Source organism: Polyodon spathula, chromosome 22, assembly GCF_017654505.1.
Source record: "Polyodon spathula isolate WHYD16114869_AA chromosome 22, ASM1765450v1, whole genome shotgun sequence".
NCBI lineage: Eukaryota > Metazoa > Chordata > Actinopteri > Acipenseriformes > Polyodontidae > Polyodon > Polyodon spathula.
In genome coordinates this window covers 30,341,990-30,358,212 of record NC_054555.1, presented here as the reverse complement: position 1 = coordinate 30,358,212, position 16,223 = coordinate 30,341,990, and the positions used below count along the sequence as shown (strand labels likewise).

Below are 16,223 nucleotides of genomic sequence, written 5' to 3'. Positions count from 1 at the left end.
TTTTGCTATCGGATTTGGCCCCCACCCTGTGTTTAACCGGACAGACCATCCCCCCCATGACTCTAAACAAACTCGCCCAGTCTTTCAGGAAAACACCGTCTGATCTCATTTCTGACGTAAATTACATCAGCTCCGTGACCAATAGGAGCGGAGATCCCCTCGATGTCAGAGCTCTCATTGGCCAATCGCTTTGGAACACGATGGTAGAAATTGAACGCAACAGGAATTCAGCAGAACAGACAGAAATTGACAACAGGGCGGGTGTTGGGGTTTTGTTTTTTTAATTTTTATTTTTATTTTTTAAAGCGAGCTGTCTATTACATTATAATCTCTCATAATTTCCCCCAAACAGGTATACAGAATGGTTGTCGTAGGTACTGGGGCAGGTTTAGCCCATAAAGTGCTTTTGATCTCCGGGAAACAGGCTGGCACAGCAGCCGGAGCACAGGGTGGGTTTAACCGGTCCATGTCTGTAGTGCTGCCGCCGGCCTCTCAGGTTTCATCGGATTCAGATTCAAATGGATCCGGACAGCCTCTCCGCAAACGACAGAGGCTCACACACTTGAGCCCGGAAGAGAAATCACTTAGAAGGTAAGGCCGGGTGGAATCTACTTATCTCTCTTTGTAATGTGGTGGACATCTCTTCAGAAAACGTCATGTATTTTATGAATACAAAAATAGATTTAGAAATAGTTAACATGAAGAATGCATTTTTGTAATGGCTAGCGGTAACAATATTATAACACATACTGTATTGTGAGTTTAATTGCCCGTGTGTGCAAAGCCGCTATGCCGGTAGGAACAGCATTCCCTGATTGGCAGCCACACAGTTGCGTTTTCATAAACTCCAGGATTCACATCCTGGTCTGCCTGCGTGGCAAGATGGCTGTGTGGTTACGCAATCTCCTGAACTGAGTGGCTCACTGACCGGCATGCTAATAAACCCTTTCGCGGAAGCCTTGCAGCTCTCTCTGAGCATCCCTCGCCGATCCATGTCATTAAGTTTCTCTCCTGCTCTCCCTGTGCATCCCTCCCTGATCCGTGTCAGTTTCCCTCCATAGGAAACTAAAAAACAGAGTAGCAGCACAGACTGCTAGAGACAGAAAGAAAGCAAAAATGGGTGAATTGGAACAGCAAGTTATAGAGCTGGAGATTGAGGTAAGGAGGGTCTTTCACACACTATTTTTTCTATATATACAAACAAAATTAGTGTAGTTTTTTACAAGGTAACTAAAGGTTTTAATTGGACATTGCTCACACATCGTGCAGTTTGCGTTAGTGTTCAGTTTGCAGGAATACACACTAGTGTAAGCTTGTATGTGGTATTTTCCCCTTGGCAATCCTGGCTTAACTACACAATACAGATGATGGCTGCCTCCACACGTGCAGCTTGTTCTCACTGCGTCTTTGGAAGGGGGCATCTAGCTATTAATGGTCCATTCAGTTCTGACTCTCCTGATAGAGCAGGTCTTGCAGATTGGCCAGAATCACATGACTATTCTATCAAGTAGATGCAATTTACACTTGAAATGGAAGAATCCGTTCCAGCAATACTGTAGCAATGCTTTTACACAAAGAAAATGGTGCTGTGCAACCTAAGATGTCGAATAATGTTGCATTCTACCCATCTTCTAGAATGACAAACTTCTCATTGAAAATCAGCTTCTTCTTGAGAAGGCAGAGGGTCTTCAGGCAGAGAATGAGGAACTGCGTCAAAGGCTGGGTTTGGATACCCTTCAAGTAGAAGAGAAAGAGACCAAGGTAACCACACTGATTTCTTTCAGTAATTCAATGGCTATGAGATGCTGGATGGGGTTTAGATAAAGGCAATGTTTATTCATTGTGGAAGGAAGGTTTCAAATACTCCACCTATCTGTTCTGTTTCCCTGTTCACCAGTATGTTCCCTCACACAGATCAGCAATGTAAAGGTATTTGATTGTTCTCTTACTGTACGCACATTGACTGTATGGAGTGCCCTTTGTCCTTTTTCATGTGTAGAAGTGATCGGTGTGTTCTTGTCCCTGCAGCTTCAGTTGGAGCAGTTCCAGCGGGTGCAGTCCTGTGTGGGTGATGTCAGTTTGGTGAGCGGGTCTTCTGAGTCTGCAGTACTCAGGCTACGTGTGCCTCTGCAGCAGGTGCAGGCCCAGATATCATCAAGCCTGAAGAAGTCCACATGGGTACTGACATTCCTGACTCTTCAGGCCCTGAGGTGAGCTGCCTTTTCCTCTTACTGCTTGCTTACAGGACACAATATTCTGCTGTGCTACTGTTGTACACATTGTCTTGCACATGCTGAACTGCACGGGTATATGCAGGGTCTCAAGGCTTCATGAATATCTTGTAGTCTACTACAACCATCAGCAATTCCATAGAATATTGTAGAGAGCAGTTCATGTAAATTAGCAGCTTGGAGCAGGGCAGAATGGCAGATGTCTGAACAAAGCCTTCTGCGTGGGGGTAGGGTCAATAAATCAATGTTGGTGTACAGTTTGCATGGTAAGCTGTAGGAGAGCCCATACAGTAGTGATCATTTGACCACAGCAATTGCTTGCCTGTTCTATCGGATTACCGAACATCGTGTATTTTGAAATGTTGTGAATTTCTCATTCAGTGTTAAGTGGTAGTCGCTTACTAAATGCGCCCCTTCTCTCTCTTTCCTCAGTCTGATCTCTTGTTTAGCCTTCTGGACATCCTTGACCCAGAAATGTTTCTCAAGTGTCACGACTCCGAGCCTAAGGAGCTGTCAGAAGTTGGGGGTGCGGGAGATTCAGTATTTACCTCCCCATCTCCGCCTCTGGGGACCCCACCAGTTAAGCTGGAAGCCATTAATGAACTGATCCACTTTGACCACATCTATACCAAGCCCCTGGCTGAGGAGGTGGTGTATGCTGAGCAGGGTGAAGAAAGTGTCAAAGTAGTGAAGGTGGAGGAGGAAGTGATGGAGGAGGTCTTGTCAGTCTGTGTGAAGGAGGAGCCCAGTGATGTGGCTCTGATCCCTGGCATGAGAGTTGATGACTTCCTGTCCTCTGCACCTCCTCCTGCTCCCCAAAGCGATCATGACAAATCAGGCTACATGTTGGATGCTTACAGCGACTCTGGCTACGAGAGGTCCCCTTCCCCCTTCAGTAACATGTCCTCCCCGCTGTGCTCGGATGGCTCGTGGGAGGATGCGTTTGCCAATGAACTCTTTCCCCAGTTAATCAGTGTTTGAAATGATGACCGACCCAAACGGAATAGTCTTGTATAAAGTCTTAGTTTTCAAAAATGATCTGCCTTTTTGTTGACTGCAACTTCATAACTTGTGAAGGTGTTGACACTGGTGGTATCCCAACCCCATTCCACTGTAAATGAGACCAGATTTGTTTCTCGCAGATTCAAGAATAACCCACTTTGTGGGGGTGATCACATTGTTTAGCCTTAAAGCAGATGTTAGTCTAGCTTCCTGTGTAGGTTGTAAGAATGTTTCCCAAAGCTTGAAATTGATGCTAATGTTACTATTCCAAAAGGAAAGATGCATGAAATCCTTTTTTTTTTTTTTTTTTTTTTTTTTTTTTTTAGGTGAGCAAGTGTCCTGTATTTTTATAAGTCCTGTGGACACATCTATATTGGATAAAACAACTATTTTATTAGTTTTGTTTTGTGTAATTCCCCTAGAGTTGCTAATGCTGTCCAGCACTATAACCTGATCTGTCAATTCAATTTTTAGTTTTTGCATGTATGAAGCATACATGTTTCTCTTTGTCCTCTGTTTTAATTTCATGTGACTTTACTCTAAATGCTGTTTTCTCATGATTTGTTTTCAGGGGATGCTTTCTTCATGTAATATTTAAGCTGCTTGTGCAATTAAAAAAAAAAAAAAAAAAAAAAAAAAAAAAAAAAAAAAAAGCAATAACATTGCATCTCCTGTGGCTTTGTGTTATGGAATACATCTAGGGTTAAGTCTGGAAAAGACAATTTTTAAAAGAAACTCATATGCTACAGCAACAGTTCAACACAAATCTAAACACGTTCAGCCTCGGTACTGCACCATATATTTTTGATGTGTTCTTTACTACTGTTGCTGCCAGTGAGAAGTAAGCACATTATTAGTGCCCTGTGCAGGTTTCATAGTTGCAATTAAAAATAACTGCTTGAGTACAACAATGCAATGGCATTGCTGCCCAATTGCCTCTCCATTTAAAGGGCTGCCGCTTGCTGAAGATTCATGGAGCTGTTGACACATCTATATGTAGAGTGTGCTGTATAATCCAACAGGACACAGTGTAGTTCTTGGTATGACTGTTGTTTTCACCTGACTAGTCCTAGTAATTGGGACCATTTTGACATAAAGTGGCATTTGACCACTTTTCACTTTTTGACTTGGTAGCCATACTTTTTCAAAGTAGTCGAGTTATAATCCCGTGTCGATCACAAACCTGTTATACAGGTATTCATTAAAAAAAACTTCTTAGACGAGAAGCTCCAGTCTGCCCACTGAGACAGACACACCCGTGGACACACCCACAACAGCCCGAACATGATCTATTTTCAGTTTGTTCCCAGAAGCAAACCCACGCACGGACACACCCAAGGCAGCCCTATTGGCATATCTCTCTTGTTGTGTCTGCAGTATGTGATGGAAGAGGTCACAAGTTCATTTTTTTGGAAGTATTGGGAGTGCACAATGTCTTATGATGATCATACATGTGCAGAGTACTCTCAGTGCCTTATGATGATCACACATGTGCAGAGTACTCTCAGTGCCTTATGATGATCACATGTGTGCAGAGTACTCTCAGTGCCTTATGATGATCACATGTGTGCAGAGTACTCTCAGTGCCTTGTGCTAGATTCCCAGCCTTCCCCCAGCTTCCATTACCCAGCTGATAGTTTTCTCAACCAATTAATCTCTCTGTTCCCAGTGATGATGAAAGCAGTCCTTGGTGCTTATCTTCATGTGATAACAGGGCCACATTCATTCATTTGGATAATACTAAACAAACACTAGAATCTACTGTAACAATATTCTTCCTATAGCACTGTTGAACATAGTGGCTTTTATTACAATACTGTATTGCAGTATTACTTCAAATTCTATGCATAAAAACTGCCGATCAAACATGAGATTAACAGTATACCTATCCAGAACCAGCATTATCGTCAAGATAACTCCCTCACTGGAGCCAGAAACCTGCTCTGGTAATTCCCACTTTCTGTTCTTGCCGACTCCTTATCATGTGACGTGAAGCATTGTTAACCAGGCCCTGCTTCTTCCCCTCTGCTCCCCTCTCGGTTTCCACAAGGCGGTGTTAGTCAGCACTTCCTCTTTGCTGTCAGCACGCAGCCCATGAGCACGTGGGTCATTTTTTTAAGTTTTTTTCAGAAAAGAGAAATGAAAGTAAGTATTTATTCAGGACATTAGACCAGCATTTTATATCTTCAAGTTTCCTTATTTTGGGACTCTCTCACGTACATGTTTCTCCAGTAGAACAAGCAGTCTCTGTTGCCAATACAAAAGCTTTGCCTCATTTTTAATCACCTTGGCGCTTCCTCACACCACGTCATAATAAGGGACATCCTTTGAGGGAACATGGTGTGTGGAATCAATACCCAATTGTGGTTCACAGTTTATCAGCAGGAACCATCGTTCGATAGAGAGTTGCATTGGCAGGCTGAGAGTAACCCATTTAGAACCGTTCCTCCAAAGCTTCAAACACTCAGTCATAAGAGATACAAAAGGAAGCTTGAAAGGAGACAGATGTTTTGGTGGGAAGTTCCATGCACAGTAAGCAGGCCACGCTTACAGAACTACTCTCCAGACCCAGGCCTACACTGAGTGGGGTATATCATTCTACCATAGCGTTTCCAGTTACTTCACTTCATTTTAAAGAAATGTGAGCCCCGACAGCCCGAATTAAATTAGAAAGTGATGTCAAGAGGTAACACAAGCCTGCAGTCTGCCTTTGAAGGATTGCTGTAAATCTGCAGTGTTAATACCTCTGCTGTACCATTCCATAAGACAAGTTTAGAAGCATTAATACTGTAATTCTGTGACAAGAGCACTATTGTTCTCATATTTCAATGTTCTCTCTTACTCTTTCCATGGGTGTTACACTCGCTCTAATCACAGCTATTTGGGGAAACGTCCTGCTTTGTCATTTATCAGCCCTCAGTTCAATGCTGTTGCCTGGACAGAATTCCTTGGCTCCTTCTGCAGAAGTACGTTATTTAGTGTTTACAATTACTTTTAATGTTTTTTTAAAGATCTCATTTTAGTTATAGCTGTATGTATCAAATCCTTTGTAGATAAGGATGTTAAAGCCCTTGTTCAAGTTTACTGTCTTATATTATGGCAAAGGCTTTGCAATGATGGTAGTTCAGTGTAGTTGAAACATAAGGTGAGGCAATGGCAAGCACAGTGGAGCACAGAGGAGTATGGTATAACAGGGTCAATGTATTAAAATGGGAACTAGTAAACTGCTAAATGGTCATGCGAATTGAACATGGCAAACTTCTACACATTTGAATTTATAGTTTAATTTTGACAAAATTCATCGCTGGAATGAAAATGCCTCAGGAACTCCCTCAGAAAACAGGTTATAAAAGCAAGAGCTTGTTCAGATCAATGCATGTGAAAAGCAATCCAGCCCCTCCCTGTAGCAGTTCAGATACATGTATACACATGCAGGGTCTGTGTCTGTCTAGGTCTTTGTGGGGAAGGGGTGAGGCAATCAAACACACACAATGGCTCTATCAAGGCCTGCCTGAACATTGATTAGTTCAAGTGAAATATTCAAGGGCCATACATTTCCACATATAAACTATTACCCTATTACTACAATTGTGCAACAGAGGCTGTTCACAACCCCCACAGACACCTCAATTATAATAAACAAGAGTCTGACCTCTGACCCCAGTCCCAAGGCCTGTACCTCTTATCATGTGAGCCGATCTTCTGAAGATTATTGTCCTTCTGGAGTCCAACTTACTGCCTGATGTCTTTCTTATTTCTACTTAAAGATACAAGCTTCAATAGTATAGAATCTGCTGTCATTCAAAGCAACTCATTCATTTTTTTTATTTGAAAAAGCATTGGTGTATACCAGTTGTATAAAATTGATTATTGCTGTGTAAAGAATGTTCTAGAACTTTTTCAATCTGAATTGTTGGTATTAACGCGCTATCTATTTGTCACAATCTCAATGTACAGTTTTCTAAGTTCAGATCTTAACACGTATATTATTCAGCAACTCAAAATCGTTTTAAAAGAAAGATAGAAGAGCTTGTGGTGCACCGAAAAAATGTACAGCTCACAACGTCACAAACTCACACTTTAAAAAGCTGAGTGGGGAAAGAAAAATAGGGTTTTTTCAGTTTTCTGCCAAAGTGAGATCAATTTAGATATCAGTGTGACTGAAAAACCACAAACACACTCACACAAGAACAAAAAAACAACCTCTTTGTTTAGAGCAGCACTGGCCATTCCTGGGAAGCAAAACGGAATCAAATTAGAATGAAAATTAAAATCTGACGTATAAAAACCATTAAAAAAACATTCTCCTGACTCACGCAACCTCAACACTGGTCAGCATTGACTGAGGCAGATGCTGTCCTCACAGTTAAAACACACTATGAAATGATAATGGAATTTAAAGCTAACCTATATGAAGTTACCACTGGCAACCAAGGGGCTTTTGTTTGATACAGGCATTGCGTGGCACAGTAACAGAAGAATGATAGCAAAGCCTCCCCCCCATCCTAGCTGCTAGCAGTAACGAGTCAAGCTCTCTGTTTTATCACTGCTTCTTCTCTGGAGTGTGTTGTTGTGGAAAGTGTCTGCGTCAGTCACTGATGAGTGGGATGTGAGTCAGGAGAGGCTTTTAATATAGAGATTGTTTTTACTTCCAGCCTTTTTAAACAGTTTGGCTTCAGTCTGCTTCTCAGGAATGCTGGTGCTGCTGTTTGTAATAAAGCAATAAGACACTGCTTGTATGTTTGTTAAGAATGCCACCCCAGTGCTGGAGCAGTACTGAAAGTTTTACATGATGAAACTCTTCGATCAGGTCACAACAACCTCTGGTTTCCTGTTGTGATCTTGAATAAACACAAACTGTGAGCTCAGCGCATAAATTACAGGACACTCTGCTCGGTTACCATGGTTACCCTTCCTGAACATGTGGCACTGTGAAAAGAGATGTCTAGGAAATTCTCATAAAATACAACTGACACAACTAAAAACCCTTCCCAAGCTGTGAATTATACTGGAGCCACACATGCTAACAGGATCAAACATGTAGAGGGACACTCTGCAGCAACAAGTAGCAAAGCTGCAACTTCCAGAAATGGGTAAAGGTAAATAAATGCAGCTGGGGTAAACTAGGAGTTAATGGAGCCACTATTCAGCCTCTGTATTGTAACTGCCAGCCCACGCAGGGCTGGTGCTGTTGTGCAGTGATTAGGGGCTGAGGTGGGAAGCACTGGTACCAAGTTCATGGACTCACTCCCTGTCCCTCACACTCCTGAACACACAGAACTGATGAGAACTCAACAGGCAATCAGTGGATAGTAAGAGCTGATTTGAATACACTGAGCTGCCCCCTGCCCCCCTCATTAAAAATCCCCATGAGCAGCAGTATTCATTTAGAGAATATAATGGTAAAAGTTACAAAGAATTTGAATAGCAGTTAAATAGAAGCACAGTCAGATTAGTAAATGTAAATGGTTTGCTGGTTATCAGATCTTGCGGGAGCTTGCAAAGGGGTGTGAGAGATTGTTTTACTACCCGTGAGAGCTGTAAAGCACAGCCATAGAGACAATGCTTTAGATGGCGATGTTTGAAATGAGAAGGCAATGTTACTAGAGTTCTCTGAATAACTATATTTATTATAGTTTAGGAATATGCTTTCTTGCTATATTGCATTGCACGAACATCTAAATCAATGCCAATGCAATTCATTTGTGCAAAAAGAAACAATGCTGTTATGTATCCAATAATGTATTTCTGTATTTCAGTTGTCAGTCAGTGCAAGCATGGCACAAGCACCCTTGAAAAGCAATACTATGAATACAGTAGCAGTCTGATGTGTGTCTGTTGGTTTGCACAGGCAACGCTGCTACTTGTTTGCTAACAGCTTCCTTAGGGACAGCGTTTTTCTTTTTCCTTCCCTGGGAAGGCGGATCAAATTGAACAAAGATGTTTTGACATTTTGACTTTGATTTTCAACCTGTTTTTATTGTGCTCTTTAGATGAAGTGCCAGAGATACAGATGTAGACATGTACTGGGAAAGCATGGAGCTTCAATTGAGGGCTATGTTCCGATATACTGGAGCTTTCTCAATGACATCTCTTAGACTCTGGTTAACTCTGCACTGAAGGGCTTGTTCTGCTTGAGAGGAGGCTGGAGCTGCAGCTGATCCATGTTATTTACTTGGGTGAAATGAAAAGAACACTTTATAATTCCATGTTCCATAGCGCTGCATGAGAGGCGCCTAACTGTCTGTATCTAATATAGGCTTCACAGATCTTTTGATGCCACAAAGTAACTCGATCTTAGTAAACGATTATACTGAATGTGCATTGTGACGCATGTAACAGTGTCACTGCAGGCATGTAACAGTGTCATTGTAATCTTTGATTCAGCAGAGATGAAACTTGGTCAAAGTAATAGTAACCAACTTAATTCTGAGCTCTGATTGCAATATCTTGGGAATTTTGCACAGACATTTATAACAAGAATGTATTGCACATACAGTGCTGCTCCTAGAGAATGCAGTTTTTACATTACTGACACAAACTGGGTTAGCTATTGAAGGGAACTAGTTAAGAGCTGCTTGTTTCAATCTTACATATTGTACATGCTGTGGATACAGGTCTAAGGCACCTGCTGATTTCATCACACAGACCCCTGTATTGGGTTATTTATATCCTGTCTGTTACTTACATCGTTATCAGTGTTCAGGTCAGCTCTCTCACACAGTGCCCAGGCAAGTGTTCAGGTCAGCTTTCTCAAACAGTGTCCAGGCAAGCGTTCAGGTCAGCTCTCTCACACAGTGTCCAGGCAAGCGTTCAGGTCAGCTCTCTCACACAGTGCCCAGGCAAGCGTTTAGGTCAGCTCTCTCACACAGTGCCCAGGTAAGCGTTTAGGTCAGCTCTCTCACACAGTGCCCAGGCATGCGTTTAGGTCAGCTCTCTCACACAGTGCCCAGGCAAGCGTTCAGGTCAGCTATCTCAAAGTGCCCGGACCAGCGTTCAGGTCAGCTCTCTCACATAATGCCCAGCCAAGCGATCAAGTCAGCTCTCTCACACAGTGCACAGGCAAGCGTTCAGGTCAGCTCTCTCACACAGTGCCCAGGCAAGCGTTCAGGTCAGCTCTCTCACACAGTGCCCAGGCAAGCGTTCAGGTCAGCTCTCTCACACAGTGCCCAGGCAAGCGTTCAGGTCAGCTCTCTCACACAGTGCCCAGGCAAGTGTTCAGGTCAGCTATCTCATAGTGCCCAGGCAAGCGTTTAGGTCAGCTCTCTCACACAGTGCCCAGGCAAGCGTTCAGGTTAGTACTCTCACACAGTGCCCAGGCAAGCGTTCAGGTCAGCTCTCTCACACAGTGCCCAGGCAAGCATTCAGGTCAGCCCGCTCACACAGTGTCCAGGCAAGCGTTCAGGTCAGCTCTCTCACACAGTGCCCAGGCAAGCGTTTAGGTCAGCTCTCTCACACAGTGCCCAGGCAAGCGTTTAGGTCAGCTCTCTCACACAGTGCCCAGGCAAGCGTTTAGGTCAGCTCTCTCACACAGTGCCCAGGCAAGCGTCTAGGTCAGCTCTCTCACACAGTGCCCAGGCAAGTGTTCAGGTCAGCTATCTCATAGTGCCCAGGCAAGCGTTCAGGTCAGCTCTCTCACACAGTGCCCAGGCAAGCGTTCAGGTCAGCTCTCTCACACAGTGCCCAGGCAAGCATTCAGGTCAGCTCTCTCACATAGTGCCCAGGCAAGCGTTCAGGTCAGCTCTCTCACACAGTGCCCAGGCAAGCGTTCAGGTCAGCTCTCTCACACAGTGCCCAGGCAAGCATTCAGGTCAGCTCTCTCACACAGTGCCCAGGCAAGCGTTCAGGTCAGCTCTCTCACACAGTGCCCAGGCAAACTCTACCAGCACATTGCATGAGTTAATGCACCTGTGATTCAGCTCATTGTAACTCTACCAGCACATTGCATGAGTTAGTGCACCTGTGATTCAGTTCATTGTAACTCTACCAGCACATTGCATGAGTTAATGCACCTGTGATTCAGCTCATTGTAACTCTACCAGCACAAAACACTATTTTATGAATGTCATCGTGTAGCTGTTAGATAGGCCTATGTAATCTACAGGTTCGAGGTTCAGCATAAAACTTCACTGACACCCTTTGCATTGGATTTGATAGTAGGTGCGCACATCTAAACTCAATCAATCAATTGAGTGCTTCTGTCACTCACAGCTCAAGAGGCAGAGATGGAAGTTTATCAAAGGGGATGATGGCACAGTACTGTGATGCTATTGTCTCTGCTGATTAGTTTATTATATGGAATCCTCTTTACATTCATAGTTAACGGTCATTTGAATGTTAATATAAAGCAACCCATGTTGTGGCTTTACTATACTAAAAGTGTCTTGTACATACAGTAGCTAGTCAGTTCATTTGCGGTAGGTTCATTTGACTCTCAGTTGTGTGCAAATTTGAGGCTTTAATAACCCCAATTGGAAAATGCTAGCAATTCAAATTGGAGTCACAGGGAAAGATAAGAAGCTGGTTACACAAGGTTTGTTTTTATTAACTATCAACTTCGATAACAGGTTCTACCAAGAAGTCAAGGTTGGAACACCATGACAATGTCACCTTAAAATAAAATAAAAAACAGGTGTCCTTAACACATGGGCAAACTCTACAGGGCTGAGTGCAACACGGGAAACAAGTTAATAATTACTAGCCTGGTTTATTACGAGAGACAGCCACTTGTGCTGTGGTAACAGCTTGTGAAGCCCTGCACCCACTCGCAATGTGCACTTAGAGCTGCATGTAATCATTGCTTTGGTGCATCTGTATATTTGTAGCTGATTTTATTGATACATGATACTGCTTTGCCTGACTATTTTATAATCCTGTTTCTAAGTTTAGTCATTTGCCATTTACATGTGTGATGTGATCAATGGTGATATTGTGGGGGCAGTGTTGCTTGTCACAAACAGCAGGCGACAAACATTTACAAAACAAATCAGTACGATACTAAATTAAATAGCAACTTTGGAGGAGCTGAGCTACAGCTGCTGTTTAGAATTTAGCTTGTGGTATGTAAGGCCTCACTCAGCAACACTGATAGGAGAGGGTTTGTAATTGTGTCTGTGGTATGTAGGGCCTCACTCAGCAACACTGAGAGGAGTGGGTTTGTAATTGTGTCTGTGGTATGTAGGGCCTCACTCAGCAACACTGATAGGAGAGGGTTTGTAATTGTGTCTGTGGTATGCAGGGCTCCACTCAGCAACACTGATAGGAGAGGGTTTGTAATTGTGTCTGTGGTATGTAAGGCCTCACTCAGCAACACTGAGAGGAGTGGGTTTGTAATTGTGTCTGTGGTATGTAGGGCCTCACTCAGCAACACTGAGGGGAGATGGTTTGTAATTGTGTCTGTGGTATGTAGGGCCTCACTCAGCAACACTGAGAGGAGTGGGTTTGTAATTGTGTCTGTGGTATGTAAGGCCTCACTCAGCAACACTGAGAGGAGTGGGTTTGTAATTGTGTCTGTGGTATGTAGGGCCTCACTCAGCAACACTGATAGGAGTGGGTTTGTAATTGTGTCTGTGGTATGTAAGGCCTCACTCAGCAACACTGATAGGAGAGGGTTTGTAATTGTGTCTGTGGTATGTAGAGCACCACTCAGCAACACTGAGAGGAGAGGGTTTGTAATTGTGTGCAGGGCTCCACTCAGCAACACTGATAGGAGAGGGTTTGTTTTGTATTTTTCATGGAATCTAATCTGAAGAGAGCCTCTCTAATTGCACTTTGTACTGATTAGACTGTGTCTGATGAAGCTGAGCCAAGCCCCAGATAGATTGCTTGTTTGTTTTTGTGACTTGTAACCTTGGGTTGTAATTATTGCAGGGAATCACAAGAGTAAAGGTTGAAACTGAGGGACATTTATTTGTTCCTCGCAGAGGCTCATATCAATCTTGTACATTGAATGGGCAGGAGAAAAACACATTTAGCTTTTAAAAGACACATAACAGCACACCATTTACATTGTTTTTAATTATATATTCTTAAAATGCATAATAATTCAAATACATAACCAATAAACAAGTACATCCAATAAACATTAAAAGTATCATAAATGCAATCACACCCCCTAGTGAAACAAAACTGTTATAGCAAGTAAAGCTGAAGCAGTAAAACATTTAAACAGTTACAGCAAGGAAAGCGGAAGCAGTTTCATTTGTTGGAGTAAAGCAATTCAATGATTTCTTACAGTATAGGACCATTTTAAACTGAATTACACTACAGTGCATAGCTGTGAAATTAAATAGACCCGACAAGTTCCACTATCAATATTTATTTTAATGTTGAAGGGATTATTTTAAAACAAAATACTTCATCATTCCAACACTGGAAGTGTTCCTGTCGTGCATGTCATTATCACATGAAAATTGCTTTTTTAAAATGATTATATCACTGTAAAGGACAGGCAATTTCGCAAGAAAAGTGGCAATTACTTGTAAGTAATGCCAAATAGCATAAAGGAATGGTCTCGGAATACATTTGCTTAGATAATGTCATAGTTTTTATCTCTTATGCAAACGGTCAGCATCAGAGGCTGTCACCGACACCTCGGGGTTCAGCGCACCTGTCAGACACCTCGGGGTTCAGCGCACCTGTCAGACACCTCGGGGTTCAGCGCACCTGTCAGACACCTCTGGGTTCAGCGCACCTGTCTCAGACACCTCGGGGTTCAGCGCACCTGTCACCGACGCCTCGGGGTTCAACGCACAGCACGAGGTCTGCAGCCTGAAAAGTTCTACACAGATAACCCCAAATAGCCTTGACCAGGATGGGAATATTTACAAAATACAATGTAGTGCTCCCTGAAACTTCAGCATTGGTTAATTCACCGTCAGGCCATGTTTACATGCCTGTGTAAGTCCTATATTACAGGAATTCCCTGTTTTCAGCATTTCATTTTTTTATGATGTATAAGTCAGAAAGCAAAATAAAAAAGAGATTTTTTTTTTTGTGCTTCCAGCAGGCGGAGGATATCTATTTTAGTCTGTGCCTGTTCTTTACAAAGGTATAAAAATACATGAAATATAAACTTTACCTTTAACATGTCACTGAGGAAATTGCCATTTCTAAAATATTCTTGAAAAATAAATACTAAATTGTATGATCTGTTTGAAGACTAGTAGCTTTCTCATGGCACACGAATTGTGAATTAGATTTCAGCCTGTGCAGAAATATTGTGCAACATCTTCTGTTACAGACCTATAGGAACTCTTGCTGAGTAGAGGCTGCAGGATCTCTTCCTCTCTGGCAGGCTTCATCTCACTGCCGGGGCGCTCCTCACTCTCTGGGGAAGTCCTACTCTAGGCAGGAGCCAGGCTTCATAGTCTTCTTTCGACATCTGCACAATGTGCTCCCGGACAATCTAGAAGCATTATGTGACCCACAGTGTCAATGCATGGACTGTGGGTTCAAGGCCAGCAGTCTCACAGGAACCTCTTTGATTTGTTGTTGATCTTCTTGTTTTCCATGCTTGCTTTATTTATTGATTTATGTATTTATTTATTTTTAGCATGTGTTAAATGACTTGAGCTCAGGAGACCTAAAAGCTTAGGAATAGCCCACTGACCACTGCATGAGCACTGGGTCAGTATCATTCTTTCTCTAGATATAAATAAATCAGACTGGTGAAACACAGGTGTGTGTGTTGCAGTATGTGTAAACCATACCTCAATAGTATGCTCCAGCTCCCACATCCGGATCCCGCTCAGAACCTTCAGGAAGTGACTGGGCCGAACCCTCAGGCCCTGCTTGTCGCAAAGCCTGGACAGCTTTTCCAGGATGCTCCTGACATTGTGGCTTTCCAGCATGGCTTTAGGAATATGTGACAGGAGCTCTGAAAACCTACCACAGATTAATCAAAGGGGTAGCTAAACAGACAGTCTTACTGCAGGTTTCTTACCTTCATGAATTTTACGCATCCTGTAAGTAATTGCCAGTGTTTAAAATACTGCACAAAATTCCAAGAGTAATCAGGGTTCCATATACAGAGCGTTACTCATTTGAGATGCAACCCAGTTCCTGTGTGATGTTTTTCTGTTGTTGCCTCGACGACAGCAGAATAGACTCTTACCATGTTATGCTCTGCTGACTGTTCTCATCCCTGCTGTCAGATTTATTTGCTGCAGCTCTTACTAGACTGATGTCTCGGTGGAAGTCTGTCATGTTTTCCAGAGATTGAAACTTGCGCTTACTGTTCTCCCAATGTTTCCCACAAATTGCAAATAAAGATAAGATTCCTCATAGCATCCCAAAGCCAACATAAATACATGTCACTAGGAGGTCTGGCACAAGAAGATGTAGGAAATGTGAGGCAATGTTTGTTTCAATGTGAATTATCACATCAATAACATGGAGCTCTAACAAAAAGACATGGGGACATTGCCGGTACATAATCTCAGGAGCCCATTCCCACGTCAGTACGATATACTGATTCATGTGATGCACTTGCTTCATACTGCTGCATTCATTCTCCACCCAGGGAATACAAAGGTAATGAATCCTTAACCATGCGTTTCACGCTGTGAAAGAAGGCACTTTATATTGGGTGTTGCAGACAGGGTTACACTTACTTAACAGTGTTTTCCAAAGTGTCTTGCAGACACAATGCAGCCTCCTCATTGAATTTGTCTCTCATCTCAGATGATAATGAAGATTTGCTGGCAGAGCTGTGGGTGTGGGTGTAAACAGAGAACATAAGAACATAAGAACATAAGAATATAAGAAAGTTTACAAACGAGAGGAGGCCATTTGGCCCATCTTGCTCGTTTGGTTGTTAGTAGCTTATTGATCCCAAAATCTCATCAAGCAGCTTCTTGAAGGATCCCAGGGTGTCGGCTTCAACAACATTACTGGGGAGTTGATTCCAGACCCTCACAATTCTCTGTGTAAAAAAAGTGCCTCCTATTTTCTGTTCTGAATGCCCCTTTGTCTAATCTCCATATAGTC

At 42.8% G+C, this 16,223-nt stretch overlaps 2 protein-coding genes across 2 annotated transcripts; one reads left to right on the top strand and one right to left on the bottom strand.

Annotated features, from left to right (window-relative positions):
* Nucleotides 1-214: 214 nt before the first annotated feature.
* LOC121297317 lies at nucleotides 215-3,619 on the top strand. The gene is made up of 6 exons (XM_041223566.1): nucleotides 215-591; nucleotides 1,062-1,158; nucleotides 1,636-1,783; nucleotides 2,029-2,042; nucleotides 2,115-2,210; nucleotides 2,664-3,619. Exons 1-6 carry the CDS (start codon nucleotides 362-364, stop codon nucleotides 3,210-3,212), a joined length of 1,134 nt encoding a protein of 377 aa, XP_041079500.1. The 5' UTR covers nucleotides 215-361; the 3' UTR covers nucleotides 3,213-3,619.
* A 9,546-nt stretch (nucleotides 3,620-13,165) lies between these two features.
* Nucleotides 13,166-15,451, bottom strand: LOC121297566 (coiled-coil domain-containing protein 60-like). The gene is made up of 3 exons (XM_041223929.1): nucleotides 15,349-15,451; nucleotides 14,945-15,119; nucleotides 13,166-14,640 (listed from the first exon to the last, which is right to left on the bottom strand). Exons 1-3 carry the CDS (start codon nucleotides 15,438-15,440, stop codon nucleotides 14,533-14,535), a joined length of 375 nt encoding a protein of 124 aa, XP_041079863.1. The 5' UTR covers nucleotides 15,441-15,451; the 3' UTR covers nucleotides 13,166-14,532.
* Nucleotides 15,452-16,223: the final 772 nt, after the last annotated feature.

Bases quoted from the DNA above. Each gene is read 5' to 3' on its own strand.
- LOC121297317 (XM_041223566.1), top strand. From the start codon at position 362: ATGGTTGTCGTAGGTACTGGGGCAGGTTTAGCCCATAAAGTGCTTTTG. The intron at 592-1,061 runs GTAAGGCCGGGT...TTCCCTCCATAG, and splicing joins GAAGAGAAATCACTTAGAAG to GAAACTAAAAAACAGAGTAG. The intron at 1,159-1,635 runs GTAAGGAGGGTC...CCCATCTTCTAG, and splicing joins TTATAGAGCTGGAGATTGAG to AATGACAAACTTCTCATTGA.
- LOC121297566 (XM_041223929.1), bottom strand. From the start codon at position 15,440: ATGACAGACTTCCACCGAGACATCAGTCTAGTAAGAGCTGCAGCAAAT. The intron at 15,120-15,348 runs GTAAGAGTCTAT...AATCTGTGGTAG, and splicing joins AGTCAGCAGAGCATAACATG to GTTTTCAGAGCTCCTGTCAC. The intron at 14,641-14,944 runs GTATGGTTTACA...TAATGCTTCTAG, and splicing joins AGCTGGAGCATACTATTGAG to ATTGTCCGGGAGCACATTGT.